The sequence below is a fragment of the Lithobates pipiens genome, unplaced genomic scaffold (genome assembly GCF_037356315.1).
Source record: "Lithobates pipiens isolate NorthernLeopardFrog02 unplaced genomic scaffold, aLitPip1_a1.2 Scaffold_16, whole genome shotgun sequence".
Taxonomy (NCBI): domain Eukaryota; kingdom Metazoa; phylum Chordata; class Amphibia; order Anura; family Ranidae; genus Lithobates; species Lithobates pipiens.
The window spans coordinates 67,626,782-67,649,453 of NW_027507748.1; the positions used below are offsets into that span (position 1 = coordinate 67,626,782).

Genomic DNA, 22,672 nt, shown 5'->3' on the forward strand with positions numbered 1-22,672 from the left:
GTCTGCAAAAGACTTGAGACTAGGGTAGAGGTTCATCTTCCAGCAGGACAACGACCCTAAACATACAGCCAGAGCTACAATGGAATGGTTTGTATATATCGAAGCATATTCATGCATTAGAATGGCCCAGTAAAAGTCCAGACCTAAATCCAATTGAGAATCTGTGGCAAGATTTGAAAATTGCTGTTCAGACGCTCTCCATCCAATCTGACAGAGCTTGAGCTATTTTTGGAAAGCAGAATGGGCAAAAAATGTTACTCTCTAGATGTGCAAAGGGGGTAGAAACATCCCCAAAAAAGACTTGCAGCTGTAATTGCAGTGAAAGGAGGTTCTACAAAGTATTGACTCAGAGGGGCTGAATACAAATTCACGCCACACTTTTCACATATTTAATTATGTGCCACTTTGTGTTGGTCTATTACAAAAAAGCCCAATAAAGTACATTTTAGTTTTTGGTTGTAACATGACAAAATGTGGAAAATTTAAAGCGGTATGAATACTTTTTTCAGGTGTGTGTGTTCCATTTACCTTTTTATAAAAAAAAAAAAAAAAAAAAAAAAAAAATATATATATATATATATATATATATATATATATATATATATATATATATATATATATATATATATATATATATATATATATATATATATATATATATATAATTCAACCTGCTGGTTGAAGGGGAAAAAAGGCATTGTGCAGCACTTCTCTGAAGGTAGCAGAATTTACAAATGAAAAGAGGAAATATGGCTCGTCCAATGCACCTATATTACAAAATATATGTAAGAATGTGTTTTTAAAGCATGAACCCTCATTTATAAGATTTATTTCGAGCTGATCGCACTCGCATGAAATTTTGAAGAAAAGTAATATTCTGTTTTTTTTTATTTTTTAAGTAAAAATTCAAAACCCTGTTTTTTGTTTTTTGTTTGTTTCTACATGTAGGTTTTACTTGATCATCTCCTGAAAGAAACACCGGACTCCCTAAGTGATGCGCAGTACGTGTCTTTCTAATTTGTTTTTTTTTTCTGCTGACTTTTTTTGTTAATTTGTATAATATTAAAGCGGTTGTATAGTTAAAATTGTAACTAACTTTTACCTACAGATAACCCTATAATAAGGCTTACCTGTAGGTGGAAAAAAAAATCTCCTAAACCTGTACGGTTTAGGAGATATTCCCCCTGCAATGAGCCGCTGACTGCAGCGGTGCATGCGCACAGGGGATTCTCCCCTGAAAACCCAGCAGACTGACTTTGCCAGAAAGAAGTCTCCTGCGCGCGCATGCGTTGGAGTGACGACATCGCAGCTCCAGCTACTCATAGCACTGGAGCTGCAATACCTGGAAGACAAGCCGAGGCAACATGTCAGCTCCCTCGGTGTGGACCAGGTGAGATATCGATGCCTCGTTCTAAGGTGAGCATTTCGTAATGGGCTAGTGCATACTAGCTCATTATGCCTTTTGTCAGGTGTAGACAGGTGTGGAAAAAAAAGTGTCAGCGGGTTTACTACTGCTTTAAGACGAGGAGAGAGAAAACTTTGAAGAAGTGCGCTAAAGTGGAATTGAATTTAAAAATGTATAAACTGCTAACAGGTTGGGTTTGTATGACAAGAGACCTTGTCTCTTCTGTTTGGATGCAACATGAAATGTATTCACAAAGGAGGCTTTAAGCAAGTTGTACATTTTGCAATTTCCTTTCACACAACCACGGGTTGAAAGAAAATCACTCAATTCCACCATCAACACTGATCCCTTTTGTTGCCCTATTGCATTCTGACAGTAGGTGGTTTCAATAGACCGACTTGAGCACAACAAGCCTGCCCATATATGGATCCTGCTGAACTGGACAAATTTCGATCCATCTATGGCCAGCCTAAGGTTTTAAGTCCTACACAGAGATTAACCACTTAATGACCCCCCTATGTACATATACTGCACCAGAACGGCCCTTAAGTGCAAAATAACGTACCTGTGATAGGAGCCAATCAGCGGGTCCAACGGCAGCTAAAGCTATGGTTTGCTAGAGCTATGTAAACAATGCAGACCATCGATCTGTCAGAGAGAGATCTTGTGTTCCTGCTAATCAGGAACACGGATGTCTCTCTTCCTTCAGTCAGTCCATCCCCCACAGTTATAAAGCATTCCCTAGGAGCACACTTAACCCTTTGATCGCGCCTGATGTTAACATGCCGGGTCCATCCTTATTAGTGACCGTATGTCCGAAATTTTGTTCCCATTTATGACGTGTGTGTGTGTGTGTGTGTGTGTGTGTGTGTGTGTGTCATCCATTCACAAGTATCTTTGAATAGGAAGCCTACAAGTTCCGTCTGCCACAATGACACAGGTGCTCAGAGTGCCGGCACAGCTGCAGTGATGCCATCGCACTTGTAGTCCACTGTTTACTTCCTTCATCCCAATAGCAGAAGGTCCATCCCTCCGTACAGACCTGAGGGGTTGATTGTCATTGCAATGCTCTGCAGACTTCAATGCAAAATATTAATAATTGCACACTTTGTTATTTTATTTTTTTAATGAAGGTGCATTTTAAAGTGGAACTTCACTGGTTTCTTGCCTAGGCAAATGATGTTATACATCCCAGGAGTCTTCAGGAGGGGAGGGGAGGGGAGGGTAGGGGAAGGGGGTAGATCCTAGCTAAACACACTCGCCTACATGCTTGCCAAAGATAAGGGCAAATTAATTCCAGGAAGTAAATGCCACATGAATCATTTGCCCTTACTCAAGATGGCCGCAGCCAGAAAAGCTAGGGCAGTAATGGTGAACCTTGGTATCCCAGATGTTTTGGAACTACATTTCCTGTGATGCTAATGCAGTGCGGTTAAGCATCATGGGAAATGTAGTTCCAAAACATCTGGGGTGCCAAAGTTTGCCATCATTGGGCTAGGTTGTTTCTTTATCATACATCATGGGACACAGAGCCATAGTAGTAACTATATAAGTATATAGGCACCTTCAGGTGATGGACACTGGCATACAGGAAGTTCACAAAAGTTCTGGCCCCCACCTCTAGCCAGGTTAAAAGCACAGGGCATAACAGTGTTGGCGTACCTAGATGATCTATTGCTAATAGACCAGTTGGTGGTTCGTTTGGAGCAAAGTGTGCGCATTACAACCAGTTACCTGGTAACTCTAGGTTGGATTCTCAAGTCTTCCTTAACTACTCCTGGTGTGTGTGTGTGTGTGTGTGTGTGTGTGTGTGTGTGTACGTCGGTACTTTGATGAGGGATATCTCGGTAACGACAGCAGCTGCTGCCACAACAAAGGTATCCCTCTTTACAGAAGGCGGTCCTGTGTGTACGATAACGGTGGGCTCCGCGGCGGGTTCGGCGCAAGATCACCATTATCGGCGGCAGACCCCCCCCCCCCACGCCGCTTACCGGAGCCGTTGGCGGTCCTTTCCTGTGCTGGGTATGGAGACGAGTGAGGCTAAGATGGCCCCCACTCGTCTCTATACCATAGGAGTGTTGTCCTGTCAGGATCCAATCCGACAATGTCACAGCTATGGCTTACATCAATCACCAAGGGGGCACCAAGAGTCTGGCAGCACAGAGGGAGGTGAACCTTATCCTAACTTGGGCAGAAAGGAATGTTCCGTGCCTATCAACAGTTTTCATTCCAGGAGTAGAAATTGGCAGGTGGACTTCTTGAGCCGCCAGCAGTTGCATAAAAGTTGGTGATCTCCAGAATATCAAACTACTTTACTTTTGGATCCTGTGACCGCTCATTGTTAAAGTGGAATTCTAGGTTAGCACTAACTAAGCTAAAAGGTTAACTCCACTTTCATGGGGGAAAAAATGCACAAGGAAAACACCTAGCATATACAATTGTGACTCAAGTCATATTGTAATGTTACTAAAAAAATTATTACCCTTTCTTTTCAATCTGCAGCTCTGTAAATGACTGTAAAATGCAATATGGAGGTGTTCTATACACAGATGTTCTATGGAACGCCCGTGGAAAAAATCATTTCCTGCTTGTGTGATTGGCTTACTGATTTTCCAAGAAGTCTGCACTAAGAGTCCAGATTTTTTGGCATCCCCAGCAGCAAGAAATTTCATTTTTTTTTTTTTTTTTTTCGAGCGCTCTCATATGTACTGTGTGCTTGAATGCTTTTCTGGAGCATGATACAAAATGTTTGAAAACATTTATTTTTATTTGGATAATGGAACTTGGTTATGCATTTTGTGAATTTTTCTTGCCCCTTTTTTATCCTCTTGCAGAACGGTCCCACCAGAGGAAAGGGAATCAAAGTACTTCCGAGTTGTCACCTGTTCTTTGCTGGCTCTGAAACGTCTGCTTTCTATGCTGCCAAATGGAGAGAACAGCTTCCTTCAGGAGAGGTTGGCTCACCTTCTGTCACAGAGCAAGTTCTGGAAATACAGCAAGCACCAGTCCCCAAATGTAAGACCTCAGGGCTTCTTTCTGCATGATGTGTTTGGAAGGCCTCTTGTTTTCCTTATGCTAGCTAAATCTTTGGAATATGTTGGAGCGTTAGAATGTTTTTAAATGACAGTCATCCTCCTTCCTGGACAGTGTCAGCGCTGCAAATCGTCTCCACCATGCACTCAAAAAAGGGGAAAAAAGCTGATGACGAAACGACCGGAAGTGCCGTTTTCACATTCCACAGCCAGGAAGAGACGCAACTGGAAGTAAGCGGTGGATGCCGGCTTCTCAGTATTGGTGTCTCATGTTAATCCTGTGCTGCGAGTAATGCTGCAGTTTGTAGCATTTTATACTGCTGGATTTTATTAACCCCCTTCCTGCCGAGCGTACGCAGATGTGCGTACTCGGCTTTCGGGGGTTATACCAGCTGCAGGCATCATCTTGGTACTGGTTTTTCAGAGCGGGCGATCGGCTTTCCAGCCATAACAACCAATGCGGCTAAAAGCCGCTCGGCTGTTATGCCAGAGGAGCGGGAAGGGACGTCCACCCCCTTCCCCCCCCCCCCCCTCCCGCCACTCTTACTGGGGCTCCCGTTCCATCGGGAGTCCTGATCAACAAACCACTGCTTCTAGCGGCTAGGGACAGACTGGAATGAAGCCGTAAGCGGCTTCATTCCAGTCTCCTAATTGTAAACACTGAGTCGACGTCATGACGTCACTTCCCGTTTACTCGGCTGCCAATGGGGCCGGATTTAATAAAAATAAATACAGTATTCAGAATCGCCGAAAACGTCGATCTGAATACTTTGAAGTGTAAAGGAGAGATCGGGGGTCTAAAAGAGTACCTGTCACCACCTATTACTGTCACAAGAGATGTTTACATTCCTTGTGACAGCAATAAAAGTGATCAAAATATATATTTTTTTTAAACAATTGTATTCATTTTAAAATGAGAAAACGCATACGGAAGTGGCGCCCGCATATGTAAACGGTGTTCAAATCACACATGTGAGGTATTGCCGCGATCGTCAGAGCTAGAGACTCTCTAGAGTCTCTTCTAAAAAAAAAAAAAAATATAATTTGGGGGTTCCAAGTAATTTTCTAGCAAAAAATATGGATTTTAACTTGTAAACAAAGTCAAAATAGGCTTAGTCATGAAAGGGTTAAAGTGTGTCAGTGGAAATTGCAATACAGGATTTATAATGCATTTATACACAGAGATGATTTGCATTTTCTTTTGGACTGGCTATCGCCCTCTGTGTCATACATCTTTTCTCACATTTGAATACCGTATGAAAGCTGGTCAAAATAATTGACAGTAGTGCTGCTATGGTGTGTGTGTGTGTGTATATGTGTACCTATTGAGGTGACTGTGGACATCTAACTATTTTTTTATTTATACAGTTTAAAAATTTAAGCGGCTGCTATATTTTGGGAATATTTTGTTTTAAAGTTTAAGGTTCCATAAGCGCCGTGGTAGTGGATGTAGGCCTGGTTTTCCTTTTTAAAAATAAAACTTTGTTAAAAACGTGTGTACATATTCCTGTTTTATGTTTTGTAGATTCGCTCGGCTTTCTTTGAACTGATCTCTGCACTGTGCCAGTACTTCCCTGAACTCTTAAACACAGAGGCTTCCCGGGTGTGTCCGGCTGTTTTGCTCAGTATTGATGACAGTGATGCTGTAGTGTGTCCCACTCTGTGGGAAGCCGTCTTGTACACTGTAACCACCATAGAGGTAATTGCCTATAATTTTTTTTTTTTAAATACATATGACATGGTCTTTAGAACTACTGTTAACCCCTTACATAAAAAAAAATAGGTGAAACCCATATAGTGTTAAGTTGTGAGTGCTGGCATCCCAAAATTAGCCATCAACTTAGTACCCTAAAAACATAGAAACATAAAATGACAGCAAAAAAAAAAGACCAGGTGGTCCATCGAGTCTACCCCATTTTATTTGTTACTTTTTGTCTGAGTATATATCTACCCTGTATTACCAAAAGTATTAGGACACCTGCCTTTACAGGCACAAAAACTTTAACCACTTCAGCCCCAGAAGGATTTGCCCCCTTAATGACCAGGTAATTTTTTTTTCTTTTTTTTTTTTTGCGATGCGTCATTGCGTCACCTTAACTGACAATTGCAAGGTCGTGCGATATTGCACCCAAACAAAATTGATGTCCTTTTTTTTTCCCCCCCACAAATAGCTTTCTTTTGGTGGTATTTGATCACCTCTGCGGTTTTTATTTTTTGCGCTATAAACAAAAAAAATACACAGAATTTTGGAGGAAAAAAAACATTTTACTTTTACTTTCATCTATAATACATATCCCCTAAAAATAAAAAATAAAAAAATGTATTCATCAGTTTTGACATAAAATAAATATATATATATATATATATATATATCTGGCTCACAGTAGGTGTATATTGATGTGCGCAAAAGTTATGGCGTTTTCAAACTATGGGATAGATTTAGGGTTTATTATTTATTATTATAATATTTTTTTTTTTTACTAGTAATGGTGATGATCTGCAATATTTTATTTATTTAGCGGGACTGACATTGCGGCGGACAAATCTGACCTCAAATTATACTCTTTCGGGACCAGTGACATTATTTCTAGACGTGCAATTCGTCTAGAAATAATGGCAGGGAAAGTGGACAGGTAGTGGACCTATTACATAAACTGGCTATGAAAAGAGAGGAACTCGGGGAATTAATGGAACAGGAAATGAGGACGATATATAATAGGATTAATAAAGAGAGATATTATAGCGGCATTAAAAATAGTAAGATCTTAGCAAAGATATTGAGGAAAAAAAGATCGAAGAATTATATAGAGAAAATATTAAATAAAGAGGGAGAGTCGGTCTATAAAACTAAGGAAATAGAAGAAGTTTTTAGAGAATATTATGGGCAGTTATATTCCGTGAGAAAAAAAGAGACAGAAAAGCAAGAGATGAAGAGAAGGGGAAAAATCAAAGACTATATATTTCAAGCAAATATCCCTAAAATACCGGGGGAATTGGCGCAGGAATTGGAGAATCCAATCTCAGTCCAAGAAGTAATACAGGCAATAAAAGAGACCAAAGGAGGAAAGAGTCCAGGGCCTGATGGCTATACAATAGAATATCTAAAAAAGTTTGGAGACATACTAGCCCCAATTTTATGTGCATATTATAATGGACTAGGTACAAAATATGGACTGAGCGAGGAGGCCTCCACTGCGACAATCTCCACGATATTGAAAGAGGGAAAAGAGAATACAATATGCTCAAACTATAGACCGATCTCACTACTCAATACGGACATTAAATTGTTCGCAAAAATATTGGCCGCTAGAATAAAGAAGTTAATGCCTAGCTTAGTCCATGCAGATCAGGTGGGATTCATTGAGGGGCGAGAAGGAAAAGATAATGGAGTAAGGTCATTATTACTGCTTCAGAGGATGAAGGAGAGTAGAATCCCCAGTCTACTCCTATCAATAGATGCTGAGAAAGCTTTTGACCGAGTAGACTGGGGATTCATGATGGGTACCCTAAGGGGAATGGGGTTTGGTCCCAAAATTTTGAAGTGGATAAAGGCACTATATAACAGCCCCAAGGCAGTGGTAAGAGTTAATGGGGTACTATCAACAGCCTTCAGAATGAACAATGGGACTAGACAGGGGTGTCCGCTGTCCCCCCTATTGTTCGTTCTGGCATTGGAGTCACTCCTGGAGACGATAAGGAGAAACCCAGATATAAAGGGGGTTGAGATAGAGGGGGAAATACATAAGACAGCCGCATTCGCGGATGATATTCTGTTTTATGTATCCAGCCCACGAATCTCCATGCCAAACTTGTTAAAGGCTTTACAGGAATACGGAGAATTATCTAACTTTAAAATCAACCCAAGCAAGTCAGAAATCTTAAACGTAAATATAAATCCGAGAGAAGAACTTGACATTAAGAGAGAATTCCCATTTCTATGGCAAAAGGAAATTAAATATTTAGGGATTAAACTGACTGCATCAATAGAAAAAATGTACCTAATAAACTATATCCCCCTTCTAGAAGAATTGAGAGAAGAAATAAGGAGAATGAGAACAAAGCCCCTGTCATGGTTAGGAAGAATTAATGCCTTAAAAATGATTATTCAACCTAAAATCCTTTATAAATTTCAGCTATTACCAATATATATCCCCCCCCTATATTTTAAAATGATAAATTCTTTAATTTCTAAATTTATCTGGAACAACAAGAAACCTAGAACCCCACTGAAGACTTTGCAAAAGGGAAAAGACGAGGGGGGTCTGAATGTCCCAGACTTTAGAAAATATTACGAAGCAGCAGTGTTAACACGGGTGGTGGAATGGGCAAAATTAGAAAGTAAAAAAAGATGGGGAAAAATAGAACACAGTTTATCGGGCACAAATTTAGGTAGAGAAATCTGGACTCCTTTAAAATATAGATCACTAGGGAAGACAACACCTTTGGTCACAAAAAATGTGTTTAGAGTATGGGAGGGAATACACAAACATAATAAGTGGAAATATAATTCCCCTTTAATTTATTTAAAAGATAATGATTTTTTTGCACCTGGTAAAAGTACAATAGGAGGGAAATGGATAAAACAAGATAATATGCAATTACGACACATAATTAAAGAGGGGAAATTGAAAACACTAGCAATATTACAGAAAGAAAATGATTGGATGGATTTGAATGAGTGGCGATACCTGCAGCTTAGACATTTCGTCTCAAGACTACCACAACCGCTTAGAGATGGAGAAAATTTGACTGCCTTGGAGCGGATATGTGAGGGGAAATCCCCAAGGGCAGGTATTGCCCAACTTTATAAGGTCTTGAGACGGGAATGTGAAGCGGAGGTACCAACTTTCATTCAAAAATGGGAAGAAGAGATAGGAGCACGGGGTGAAAACCAAAATATAGAAAAAATATTGAAGATGGTGCACAGATCCACGGAAAATAGTAAGATGATAGAAACAAATTATAAAATTTTAGTAAGATGGTATAGGACCCCAGATATAATGGCAAAGTACCAGGAGGGACAATCTGGGAAATGTTGGAGGAATTGTGGACAAACGGGAAGTTTGGCCCATATATGGTGGGATTGTCCCAAGATTAAAGAATATTGGAGAGAAATAATAAGATATATAGAAGTAATAGCTAAAATACAGTTACCTGAGAACCCATGGTTATGCCTATTCCATGCAGTAGATACCCCAATTAAGGAGTATAGGAATTCCCTCACAAGCTCATTAATAAACGTGGCAAAAAGCCTGATTCCGAAAAAATGGAAAGAAATAGAAGCACCCAAAGTAAAGGAATGGCTAGGAAAAGTTGAGGAAATGTATAGTATTGAAGGGCTGGGAATGGAGGAAGAAAGAGAAAGAAAGAGATTCCATGTGAAATGGAAATACTGGAAAATCTTTAGACAATCTATGATTTTTAACGAGGTAATGGGTCGGTAGGGGTGGGGAGAGGGGTGGGAGGGAGATATTTTAGAAGAACTCGAAGTAAAGAAAGAAAACCAGGATAATGTGAAAAATTTAAGGGCATGAATGTATTTTGGTCCTATGGTTTTCTTTTATAATACTTGATTATGTTTTGTACGCAACTTAAATGAAAAATTTAAATAAAGAATAAAAAAAAAAAAAAAAAAAAAAAGAATTTGTCTTTTAACGAATTTTCGAAGTTCCGAAATTTGAATTTCCAAATTTCCATAAAAAGCAAATAAAACAAGAAACGAAAGCAAACTAATTTTTTGTCAGTACACATGTCTAATTATTATATTGATCAGTGCTGGGGCGGAGGTTCACCTTCCAGCAGGACAACGACCCTAAACATACAGCCAGAGCTCCAATGGAATGGTTTAGATCAAAATATATTCATGTGTTAGAATGCCCAAGTCAAAGTCCAGACCTAAATCCAATTGAGAATCTGTGGCAAGACTTGAAAATTGCTGTTCAGATGCTCTCCATCCAATCTGACAGAGCTTGAGCTATTTTGCAAAGAAGAATGGGCAAAAATGTCACTCTCTAGATGTGCAAAGCTGGTAGAGACATCCCCAGAAAGACTTGCAGCTGTAATTGCAGCGAAAGGAGGTTCTACAAAGTATTGACTCAGGGGGGCTGAATACAAATGTACCCCACACTTTTCACATATTTATTTGTAAACATGTAAACCATTCATCATTTTCCTTCCACTTCACAATTGTGCCACTTGTAAAGTTATTTTTTGATGTGAGAGGTTCTTATTAAATGACTGTTTGTTTTCTCCTAGAAATGCTGGGATTATGTAAGTGCAAAGAAGGGCGTTCTACCCAAGTTATGGACAGTCCTCCGAGAGGGAGGCAGAGGATTGGCGACCGTTATCTTCCCCAATCTATTGCCTTTCCTCAGCAAAGTCCCCTATGACATAACGAGCCCCCGGCTGGACTTCTACAACACTTTGTTTGAGTCTTTAATCCAAGGGTGAGTATATTCTGGTCTCCTGTATTGCTTATCAAATGTAATATGTCCATAAACAGAGAGCAGAGCTTTTGTCAAGACCACATATCTTCAAGATCAGTGTTTCTCAAACTGTGTGCCTTGTGATCATTTGTGGTGTACGCTGGGCCTGGCGGTGGCTGCGCCCCTGCCACACCGTGAGGCTCTGCCAGCATAGTGCTGACTGAGCAAGTGTGATGGCCTCCCATGGACACTGAGCTGCCTGGCCTGTGTGCGAATTGGATTGGTTGATGTTTGCCGCCGACAGACCCTGTCAATCTGTATCGCGAGTAGGATTAGGCTGCGGCCTGCCTGCTAGCAGTGTGCCAGGACAGATGCTGTGCTAAGCGCTTCCAAGCAAATGAGGTGCTGAGCATGGCGCGCCTCAATGTGACGTCATTCCCTCTTCCAGTCCCACCCACAAGAGCAGAGGAGCCCGCAGTCCCTGGCTGTCACACACGGTGTGGAGCTGAGAAGGTAAGACGAGAGATGAGATGAGGACGGACCAGTGTGTGATTATATTGGCAGTAAATATAAGCAGCAGTCTTGTGTGATCCCCATTCCCCAATATTATATCAGCAGGAAAATATAATATATACAAAAGCAGCAGTCTTGTGTGATCATATACATATATATATATGATCACACAAGACTGCTGCTTTTGTATATATTATATTTTCCTGCTGATATAATATTGGGGAATGGGGATCACACAAGACTGCTGCTTTTGTATATATTCTACTTTCTGCTGACCACAAATTGTTAAATCTTTTCAGGTGTGCTGCGAAAATTTTTAGATCTTTTTGGTGCAGCACAAGATGGAAAAAAAAAAGTTTGAGAAACACTATGCTAGATTATGTATTGCTTTCACTGTTTTAAGTATGGTAACCTTTTATGATTGTTAATATTAAAATGACCATGTTATCAATATAAAAACAATTGAAAGTAAATGCACAGAATATTTAAAGCTTAACTCCATCTTTCGTTGGACTTTACATAGTTCATTTGGGCCAACCTATGGACGTCCCTCACTAACACGTGAGGCTGCTGGATGTGCTGTATAAACTGTATGTAGCTACTAAATACCACGCTGTTTGTTGCAGGTTTGAGCTGCAACTTTTGCATATCGTACCCAGAACACAGTAGAGTCTATTACAGCGGCTATTCAGAGAAAGTGGGGTCTGATTGACTGAGTCAGAGGTTGTGATATCATCAGCCCGCCTTTCTGACTCAACCAGTCATTGGAAGCTTTGTATTCATTGATAGAATGCACCAGTTTCTATGATTGGTTGAGTGCCACTGTGAACAGACTATTCCCTAACGCGTCTCCTCCCTCCATGCAAATCATAGCCCTCTCCTCTTTTGTGAGTGTCTAACTACTGGCCCAGCTCCTCCGTCCCTCCAATCACTTTCCTACAAAATGAAGAGGAATACTAAAGAGTATCACAAGTCTATTGCAATGCAAAAAAAAAAAGCTTGGGTCAAATGTTGGTTTGAAGGGCAACTGCAGGTCAAGAAAAAGAGCTGAGGTTATTATCCCCACCCCCATCAAATCATTCTCTGCAGCTATTACCTTTTGTACCACCACCCCCTCCCTTTAGAATGTAAGTTCTACAAGCAGGGCTCTCCTGTACCTTTTTTGAATTGTACTGTAATTGTGTTGTCCCCCCTATACATTGTAAAGCTCTGCATAAATTGTTGGCGCTATATAAATTGTGTATAATTACCCCCCCCCCCCCGGAAAGATTTTGCCCTCTTCCTGACCAGAGCACTTTTTGCGATTCGGCACTGCGCCGCTTTAACGGACATCTGCGCAGTTGTGCGGTGTTGCACCCAAACAAAATCAACGTTCTTTTTTTCCCACAAATAAAGATTTTGTTTTGGTGGTATTTGATCATGTCTGCGGTTTTTATTTTTTGTGCTATAAACAAAAAAAATTTGCCAATTTTGAAAAAAACTCAATATTTTTTACTTTTTGCTAAAAATAAAATATCCTCCACAAATATATTAAAAAAACTATTATTTTTTTTTTTTTTTTTCTCAGTTTGGGCCAGTATGTTTTCTCAGTATGTATGTATGTATTCTACATATTTTCGCAATAAGCGTATATTGATTGGTTTGCACAAAAGTTATAGCGTCTACAAAATAGGGGATAGTTTTATGGCATTTTTATTATACATTTTTTTTTTTTTTTTTTTTACTTGTAATGGTGGCGATCTGCAATTTTTATCTGGCCTACGACATTATAAACGGACATGACTGTAAAAATGTCACTGGTAGGGAAGGGGTTAACACTAGGGGGCTATCAAGGGGTTATTTGTGTTCCCTATTGTATGTTCTAACTTTAGGGGAGGGGACTGTGTGGGGGAGATGACGGATCGCTGTTCATACTCTGTATGAACACACAATCTGTCTCTTCTCCCCTCGGAGAACCAGAAACTGTGTGTTGTCGGTGTGCCCCGAGTGATCGCGGGAGCCTGGTAGTGATCGCGAGTGCCGCCACTTGCATCGGCTCCACACGCACCCCTAGTGGCCAAAATGGGAAGCGACATAACATGGCAGCAATTCGCGCAGCCGAGCCATATTGCCGCAGTACAACTGCGGTGGCTGGTCAGTAAGCTGTTAATCAGCTAGAGGTCCCTCCCCGTCACTATTTTTCTCAGGAAAATTTGTCAGAAATGATTCATGCTGATAGCAGAGAAACAAATCAGCAGACAGAATTGACAATTAGGTGTTGATTTGAAAAAGCTGGAGAGTGCAAAATCTGGTGCAGCTCTGCATAGAAACCAATCAGCTTCCAGGTTTTTTGGTCAAAGCTTAAAGTGTTTGTGAACCCCCAAAAAACCCCACAGATTCTGTTCCTTTTAAAGCATGTTATACAGCACAGTGCTTGTGCCGTGTAATTTGGCACCCTGTAATACCTGTCTGATCCTGCCTTGTTATACCCTCCCCTCTGTAAACGGACCGCGATAATCATGGCTGCTGAGCCCCTGACCTGCGCTCTAATATACCAACTAGAACTGTAATTCGGAAAGAGAGGAGACCCGAAGAGGCAGCTGAGCGCTGGAAACTGCGCTGTTATAGATACACATATCTATAACTATAAACTATAATATAATTACAAGTGTATTTTTTTTTTTACCTAACATAGGCACAGGGACGTTTATTGGTATATTATAGTGCAGATGTGATGTTTTTATATAAGTGGATTAACAACCACTTTAACAAGTTGATAGAAGCTGATTGGCTGTCATGCACAACTGCGCCAGATGTTGCACTGTCCAAATTTAGTAAATTAAGATTAATTGTCTCAATTAGGATTAAGGTTAAGACAAGTACAGACTATAGAGGTATATGCTTGTTAAAGTTATTGTAAAGGCAGAAGGTTTTTTATCTTAATACATTCTATGCATTAAGATAAAAAGCCTTCTGCGTGCAGCAGCCCCCCCCCCCCCCCCAAGGCCCCTTTCCCACTGGGGCGGGAGGTGCGTCGCCGCTATTTTTAACGGTGCTTTACCGTCGGATTTAAAACCGACCCGCTAGCGGCTGAGAGAGGGTTAAGAACCACTGCAAAGCGCCTCGGCAAAGGCGCTTTGGCAACGGTATAGCCGCGCTGCCCCATTGATTTAAACGGGCAGGAGCTCCTTCACCGCTCCAAAGATGCTGCTAGCAGGACTTTTTTTACCATCTTGCTAGCGCATAGCTGAAGTTCTCCTGCAACATCGCTGGATCGATATGGGGCTCAGGTAAGTGTTAGACTACTTTCACACTGGGGCACTTGGCAGGCGCTAGAGCGCTAAAAATAGCGCCTGCAAAGCGCCCTGAAACAGCCGCTGCTTTGTCTCCAATGTGAAAGCTCCGAGGGCAGTTTCAGGGTGCTTTTTTTAGCGCTGTAGCGCCTGCAAAGTGCCCCAGTGTGAAAGGGCTAATACTTACCTGAGCCCGATCTCGATCCAGCGATGTTGCAGGAGAGCCTCAGCTGTCTGGGACTCTCCCTCCTTATTGTCTGAGACACAGCAGCGGCGCCATTGGCTCCCACTGCTGTCAGTCAGTGAGCAATGAGGAGAGAGAGTGGGCGGGGCCAAGCAATGACTCTGTGTCTGGATGGACACACTCAGCTGCAGCTCGGGTGCCCCCATTGCAAGCTGCTTTCTGTGGGGGCTGGAGGGAGGGACCTGAGAAGAGGAGGATCTGGGCAGTGGTTTTGTGCAGAGCAGGTAAGTATAACATGTTTTTTATTTTAAAACTAAAAAACAAGACTTTAATAATAAAATAATGTAATATTAAAGTGATATTAATTTTTATTAATTTTAATATTCCATGTCTGAGGTTTACAACCACTTTTACTGACGCAAAAACAAAAAATCAGTCTCCTGCCTGGCCAGATGGATCGGTGCTGTGGAAATCTCAGGACTGGATGGACATAATTACAAATCTTCAGGCAGATAAAACCGCTACCACCTTATGTGTTTCATCTGTATATTTAGCGGTTTGCCTCGGGTTCAGATTTAAAGTGATATTAAAGTCTCCCTATTTTTATTTTTTTCCCCTAAAATAAAAAAAACGCGGTTTATACTTACTCCATAGCTCCCAACCGTCCCTGATATTGAGTCACTATCCCTCATTCGGAACAATGTCCCTCTGTCCCTCTTTCCTCCTTGTTTCTCCCTCATTTTGGTCTGATACATATAGATGTATATAAAATGCACTATTTATCTTTCAAAATGTGTTTTCCCAGTGCTAAACCTTTCATCCAATTTCTAAATGGCTGCATTTGTGAATTCCAAAAGCTAATATAAAGGTTTAACCAATTATTTATAGGGTGGCGTGACAGAAGGGGTTTCTTATGCCTACATTCTTTTGCTAATGGTTGGCCCTCATTCCCATCTTAAAGTGGGGTGGTATGCTACTCTGTGCAAGAATATTGCATAGAGCTGCCCCTTACCTTCTTTTCTGGGGTCCTCTGCTGGCGCTGTCCGCTCCTCCTCGTCTGCGTGCACCTGCTATGTGGGCACATGCAGACACTCACTCCCGAGCCAGGCTGTGTGCGTCCATGTTGACTCATCTATGCCCCCTGCGCCTTCCCAGAATTTGACTGACCGCAACAATGACTCTTGCACTTGCAATCTTTTTTTTTTTTTTTATAACCCAAATACAGAAAATGCATCAAGGTTTAAAAAAAAAAAAAAAAAAAAAAAAATGACTTTAGAACCACTTTAACAAAATAAGGTGTCCACTGTTGGGCGCTGTTCTATTCGTGTTTTTCTGGTGTTTAAATAAAATCTACCTATTCAATGAGCTTCCCAATTACAATTGATGCAGGAATGCGGAGGCACAGTGTTCTGTGTGCATAATGACGCATGCCAGCGTGTTGTAATAAAACATTTTTCATATCAAAATAAACTGTGCTGCTTACAAAATGTTATGGAATGTCAAAGATGAATTGACAAAATGCAGTAATTTCCAGTAATTCATATGCTATTGCTCCATTTGGCAGGACAGCCTATGCTACTGAGCTTAATCCAGAGCATTGATCCCATTGGAATTGGCTAGATTTTATCCTCTTACTATTGCAACTGGAAATAGTATTGTTTTTAATGACGTACTCTACATACCATAAATGTGACAATGTTTGTAGATCATTACAAGAAAGCAGCTGTTATACAGAGAAACGCAAATCCATTCTACCGTAAGAATTGGCAGTGGTGATTGGTGGAATTCTGCTAATTACAGCTCATTACAACAGCTACATTGTTCCAGAGAATGTATCACACTGCCTTACGTCCGGATGAATTTCAGCTCAATTTCATTAATATTAAAAATGAATTCACACCCACGCTATAGCTGAAAGATGGCTACAGCTTGGGCTTAGATTGCCGGGAGGGCCTCCTGTGCTCGTTGGGTGTGGGTGGCACACTCTGTGGTCACTGAGTCCTTGGGACTCTGCTGATCACAGATCAAAGGGCTGATCCTGGCCCTTTACTGCATGATCAGCTGTTGGCCAATGGCAGCTGATCACTTGATGTAACTATAAACCAGCATTTGTTTTTTTTCTTTAAATGTATTCATTTTTAAGAGGGACATCGGTTCCACTCAGTAAACACAAGTGCTGCTAACCAGTGCCCATCATTACTGCTAACCAGCGCCACCCACCAGTGCTGCCAATCGGTGCCCATCGGTGCCATCTATCAGTGCAGCCTGATCAGTGGCCACCAGCGCCGCATTATCAGTGCCTATCAGTCTCATCAGCACACATCAATAAAGGGGAAAAATTACCTGTTTGCAAAATTTAAAACAAACTAGGAAAACTTTTTTTTTTTTTTTTTGTTTTAACAAAAAATAAAAACCTCAGGGGTGATTAAATACCACCAAAAAAAAGCTATAGTTGTGTGACAAAAATGATAAAAAATTTCATGTGGTTACAGTGTTGCAGGGCCACGCAATTGCCATTCAAAATGTTAGTGCTGAAAATGGGCCTGGGCAGGAAGGGGGTTTATGTGCCCAGTAAGCAAGTGGTAAATTATTTTGGTAAATAGGATCTGTCATGAAAATACAGTTTGTTCCCCATTATGATGTACTCTCCCTTTTTAGACCTGGACTTGAGGTACATAGAACTTTTTTTTGAAACTGGAGACATTAACGTGTTACTAAACACACTGTTTAATGTCTTTTCTATTTCTGTATGTAGATGATGGCACTGTAAAAAATAGTGTTTATGTGTGTGTGTGTGTGTGTGTATATATATATATATATATATATATATATATATATATATATATATATATATATATATATATATATATATATATATATATACTCTCTTCATGCCATTTTCCTAATCGATATACAGCCATCACATGACTCATTCCCATTCCAGCCTGTCTGCAGGGAAACCTTGAGCAGGAGGAGCTTCTAGTCCTCTGCTGCTGGTCACACGTTTAAAAAAGAAAAAAACAGCCTTTGGAAAATGGAGTAAAAATAAATAATGCATATCAATAAACTCTCACTATTCAAATATATTTTTGAAATCAAATCTTTATTCTTTTTTGGTAAGAACATGGTGTAGGTGTATTTCTGCCAATCACAGGCTGTGTGATACCCCTCCAGCCTTTGTCTTAGAATAAGAGGGAGGTGAGGCCACCATCAATCTACATGTAATAGCCCGTCCCCATTGAGTTTAGCTGCTTAGCTGGCATGGAGGAGGAAACGAGGGAGTGGGATGTCATTTACCACTGTGTATACACCCTCATGTGTGACTCTATAGTCACATGGGCTGCTCAGATGTGATAGGGAGGAAATGCTCCGCATAGAACTCCAGCTAAAACTGAGCATGTGCAGAGTTGCTACCATGGCTGCAGAATATCTAGCTGGATTGGGGATGTGAATAGAACAGGAAGATAGAGAAAAGCAGGATTAACCAGGTTTTGAGTGAGAATGAACAGTATGCAATGCACCATTTATTGATAGTTTTTTATGATGTGGGTTTAGTGACAATTAATATAATGCCACGCTTTAATGGCACTGCCCATTAATTGCAATGGGCAGGGACGCTTAAGGAGTGGTGTATACACCGCTCCTAAAGCGCCTCAAAGATGCCTCTTGCAGGGCTTTTTTTAACGTTCTGCCAGCGCAGAGCCCCAGTGTGAAAGCCCGTGGGCTTTCACACTTACATGACAGGATAGGCTCTTTACAGGCGCAATTTTTAGCACTATAGCACCTGTAAAGCGCCCCTCAGGGTGAAAGTAGTCTTTTATGTCTGTACTTTGAGTGCTGTGCTCCATGCTCTTTTCTAGAAAGATGTTTTGGTGGGTGTGGGATATCATCCAATGGAGCCATACGTATAGGCTTAATATGTTCCTACAAAAAAGAAGTTTAAGAATTTTATGCTATGGGTATACCTAGTGTTTTTTTATTTTACCTGTAAATGGTGTCACTTAGGGGCCTTTACAGGCATCTGGTAGTTTGGGCACTTTTGTGCTTTGCACTGGATTACAGCATGGAGCATCCATCAGATGTGAAAGGGAAGAGCTTTAGATCACTTTTCCAAAATAAGAAAACGCCTTCATATTTGAAAGAAAATAATACTAGAGCAATGTATCTCCATTTCCAGGATGCGGTTTTCTTTAAAAATCATGATGTGCTTTAAAGTGAACCTGTGCTTTGCCTATGCAAGGTTAAGCGACAGGTTCTCTTTAATGTCTCCCCCCCCACCCCCTTCAGCAGGTTCATTTTCCTTTCTCTCTCTAGTCGCCTGTATTGCTTGTGGTCTCCATACAGCTCATTTTTTGAATTTTTTTTTTTTCCCCCCATTACTGATGTCCCGTACACACGAGCGGATTTTTCGTCGGGGGGGGGGGGGGGGGGAAACTTGGATGGTTTTTTCCAACGGAATTCCACTCAAACTTGGCTTTCATACACACTGTCACACAAAAGTTGTCTGAACTTTCGACCGCCAAGAACGCAGTGATGTACGACACTACAACGAGGCGAGAAAATTAATTTCAATGCTTACGCGCATGCGTCAAATTGTTTCTGAGCATGCGCAGGAATTTTGCTTGTCGGAATTTGTACAGATGATTGGAATTTCCGGTCGGAACTTTTTTTGACCGAAAAATCGAGAACCTGCTCTCAATCTTTCGCTGGCTGGAATTCTGCCAGCAAAAGTCCGATGGAGCATACATACGGTCGGAATTTCTGACCAAAAGCTCACATCCGACTTTCACTGGCAGAATTTCTGATCATGTGTATGGGGCTTGACTGATCTAATTTTTCTCTGCACTGTGTCTCGGCTGCCATCTTGGTGGAGCTACAGGGATTTGTGTCCTCACTTCAGAGCTGCTTCTGTATGACCAGTATGTGATGACTTAGGTGGGTGTATTCAAATAAGCAGCATGGGAAGGTACAGAAGGCATATATACATAAATCCATTGCAGGTCTTCATGTACAGCTTCTTTCCCAACGGCGAGTATCAAAATAGTAACATCACCAAATCTCACTTCAAATCTCCTGAGACTAGCAGTCAGAGGCAGCAGTGCCTTAGATGATTTCACACTCCAGATATACACATTTTCATTTCTAGATGCATACAGTATAGTTCCCTATAAGCTCCGGTTTACTCTGTTGCAACTTGGCATGCAACTTGTGGCAGTCGCATGACAAATGAAAACATGTATTTCAATGGTGGCTGTTCCAATCAATGTCACCGACTTTTAAAATGTTCCTGAACTACTTTGATGCAACTTCAATGTTATTTGGAGTCCCATGAACTCTAATGTCACACTGAAGTTGCACTGCAATGGGGTTGCAACAGTGTGAACCGAGGCTAAGATAGGAAATGCCTGCTGTCAGCGACTTATAGCAAGAAAAAGATGCCGCAGATGAAAGTTTTATAATGAGCTAAAGTGGACCTGATATGAAAATGTATTTCCTATATATGATAAAATTGGCCTTAATTTATGAAGAAATTTGATTTTTTTTTTTTTTTTTTTTTTTTTTTTTTTATTGGATATGTTTTATAGCAGAAAATTATTTTATTTTTTGCTTATATAATAAATAAAATAAAAAAACCCGGTGGTGATCAAGTTCCACTAAAAGCACTCTTTGTGTGAAAAAAAACTTATGAAAACGGACCGTATGTCCGCTTTTTTTCATCCAATCTGATCCGCTGGACGGATGGCAAGCGGTTCTTGTCGGATCGGATGGCAACGAATGTGTCCACTGGCACCCGTCTTCCCCATAGAATTCAATGGTTGGCCCAATCTGATTCGCCTGAAAAACGGACAGGCGGACCGATTGCGTGAAAGGGGCCTTGGAATGTATAAGTAGCAGGATAGTACATATTTCCAGTAATCTGCTGGACCAATAAACAGAACTGGATCCTTCTTCTTTTTTTTTTTCTTGGTTTTATTCAGTATTACAAGTCAAATAGTATTTTAAAGATTGATGGATTTTATAGATTTTATCTTAATTGATCATCTTATTTATTCATATTTACATACCTTTTTCGCTTGAATAAAAAATATTTTTGCATTCCAAAACTACTGATGTGGTTCTCCTGGTTCCATACATCTCCCTACCACCATGTGATAGCATAGTAAGAGTCACCTAGAACCCGTGCCCCCCATCCCCCCCCCCCCCCCCCCCCCCATGCTCAGGAATACTGGGTATTTTCTTTGTTCCCAGCAGCTGATCCGAGTGGCAGGGGAATTGGGTATTAGCTTCTGCAGAGGGCTACAGTAAAGCCTTGTACACATGATCTGAGAATCTGTCGGAATGTGTCCTATCGGACCGTGTTGTCGGATAATCCGACTGTGTGTGGTATGCATCGGAATGTTTCCGTCGGACCCAAATTTCCAACTTGTTGGAAATATTTCCCGACCAACTGGTTCGATCGGACATACTCCGATCATGTGTAGAGAATTTTGATCGGACAAAGTGCCACGCATGCTCAGATCAAATTCCTACATCAAAGCTATTGGCTACTAGCCTGAACGTAGTCCCATCGTAAGGAAATGACGTCATCACTTTCTGAAAGATCGGATTTTTCGACAACTTAGTCCGATCGTGTGTATGCAACAGTTTCGGACAAAATCCGACAGGCAAAATCCGACGGATTTGGTTGTCGAAATCTCCGACCGTGTGTACAAGGGCTAATGCAAACCTGTGGCTTTTCCTTGCATATGCAAAGCACAGGTTTGCTTTGACACCTTGTGATCCCCATACAGCACCCAGCCAGTTAAAAAAAAAAAAAAAAAAAAAAAAATGATTATTGCAAATCATCTTCACAATTGCGTTTACGACAGTTGAAGTCCTAATTTTGACCACACACTCTGGTAATTCCATCAACTGGAGACAAGTGTTTCTTCCCTGTAAATGTGAGAGGCGTAAAGTGCTTTGTCCAACCATTGTAATTACTCCATGCATGTGAATTTTTAAAACTTTGATTGTGTTACATGCGAATTGGATGAATGTCTTTTTTATTTATTTATTTATTTTTTAGTTGGTGTAGTAAAAAATAATTTAATTTTTTATATAACTTTGCATCCCCAATAGACTGTCGAGTGAAAGAGCCATGACCAGCCCTACAGAAAGCTCTGCCATACTAACTGCTTACATGGAATGTCTGAGGTTTACCATGCAGGAAACTATTGGAGAGGATGAGGAACACAAGAAAATCCGTCAAATGCTCATCAATGATCAGGTACAATGATTTGCAGTATTAATGCGATACTAAATGCATACTGTTTAATTTACATTGTCCCTTCTATTTCTATATATGGATAATAACACTGTAATTTATTATAATTTGAAATAACATCTAAGTACCGTTTTCATACTCATAATCACATGACCCAGTTCTTCCCCAGTCTATAGGGAAACCTAAGCAGGAGGAGTTTGTAGTCCTCTTCTGCTGGTCACATGTTAAAAACAAACAAACAAAAAAACAGCCTTTGGAATACAGAGTAAAAATAAATATCAATACAATTATTAAAATTTTCATACAAATATATACTTGAAATCAAATCTTTATTATTTTGTGGAAATAACATGGTGTGTGTGCATTTCTGCCAGTGACCGGCTGTGTCACGTCCCTCCAACCTGTGTCTTAGAATAAGAGGGAGGTGAAGCCTCCATCAATCTACTTGTAATATCCCTCCCCCATTGTGTTTAGCTGGTTAATGGGCATGAAGGAGAAGGGAGGGAGTGGGCTGTCATTTACCACTGTGAAAACCAAAAATGACAGATTTAAAAAATATATACCGGTATATATTTTT

The 22,672-nt window shown here is 40.6% G+C and overlaps 1 protein-coding gene across 1 annotated transcript in view; it reads left to right on the plus strand.

The window, feature by feature from the left end:
* LTN1 (listerin E3 ubiquitin protein ligase 1) overlaps positions 1 to 22,672 on the plus strand; it is a 174,210-nt gene that overhangs the window by 28,553 nt on the left and 122,985 nt on the right. Inside the window, exons 5-9 of the mRNA XM_077480028.1 lie at positions 949 to 1,001; positions 4,240 to 4,420; positions 5,963 to 6,136; positions 10,693 to 10,883; positions 21,951 to 22,098. Coding sequence (XP_077336154.1) covers positions 949 to 1,001; positions 4,240 to 4,420; positions 5,963 to 6,136; positions 10,693 to 10,883; positions 21,951 to 22,098 — 747 coding nt within the window. The remainder of the gene's footprint in view (positions 1 to 948; positions 1,002 to 4,239; positions 4,421 to 5,962; positions 6,137 to 10,692; positions 10,884 to 21,950; positions 22,099 to 22,672) is intronic.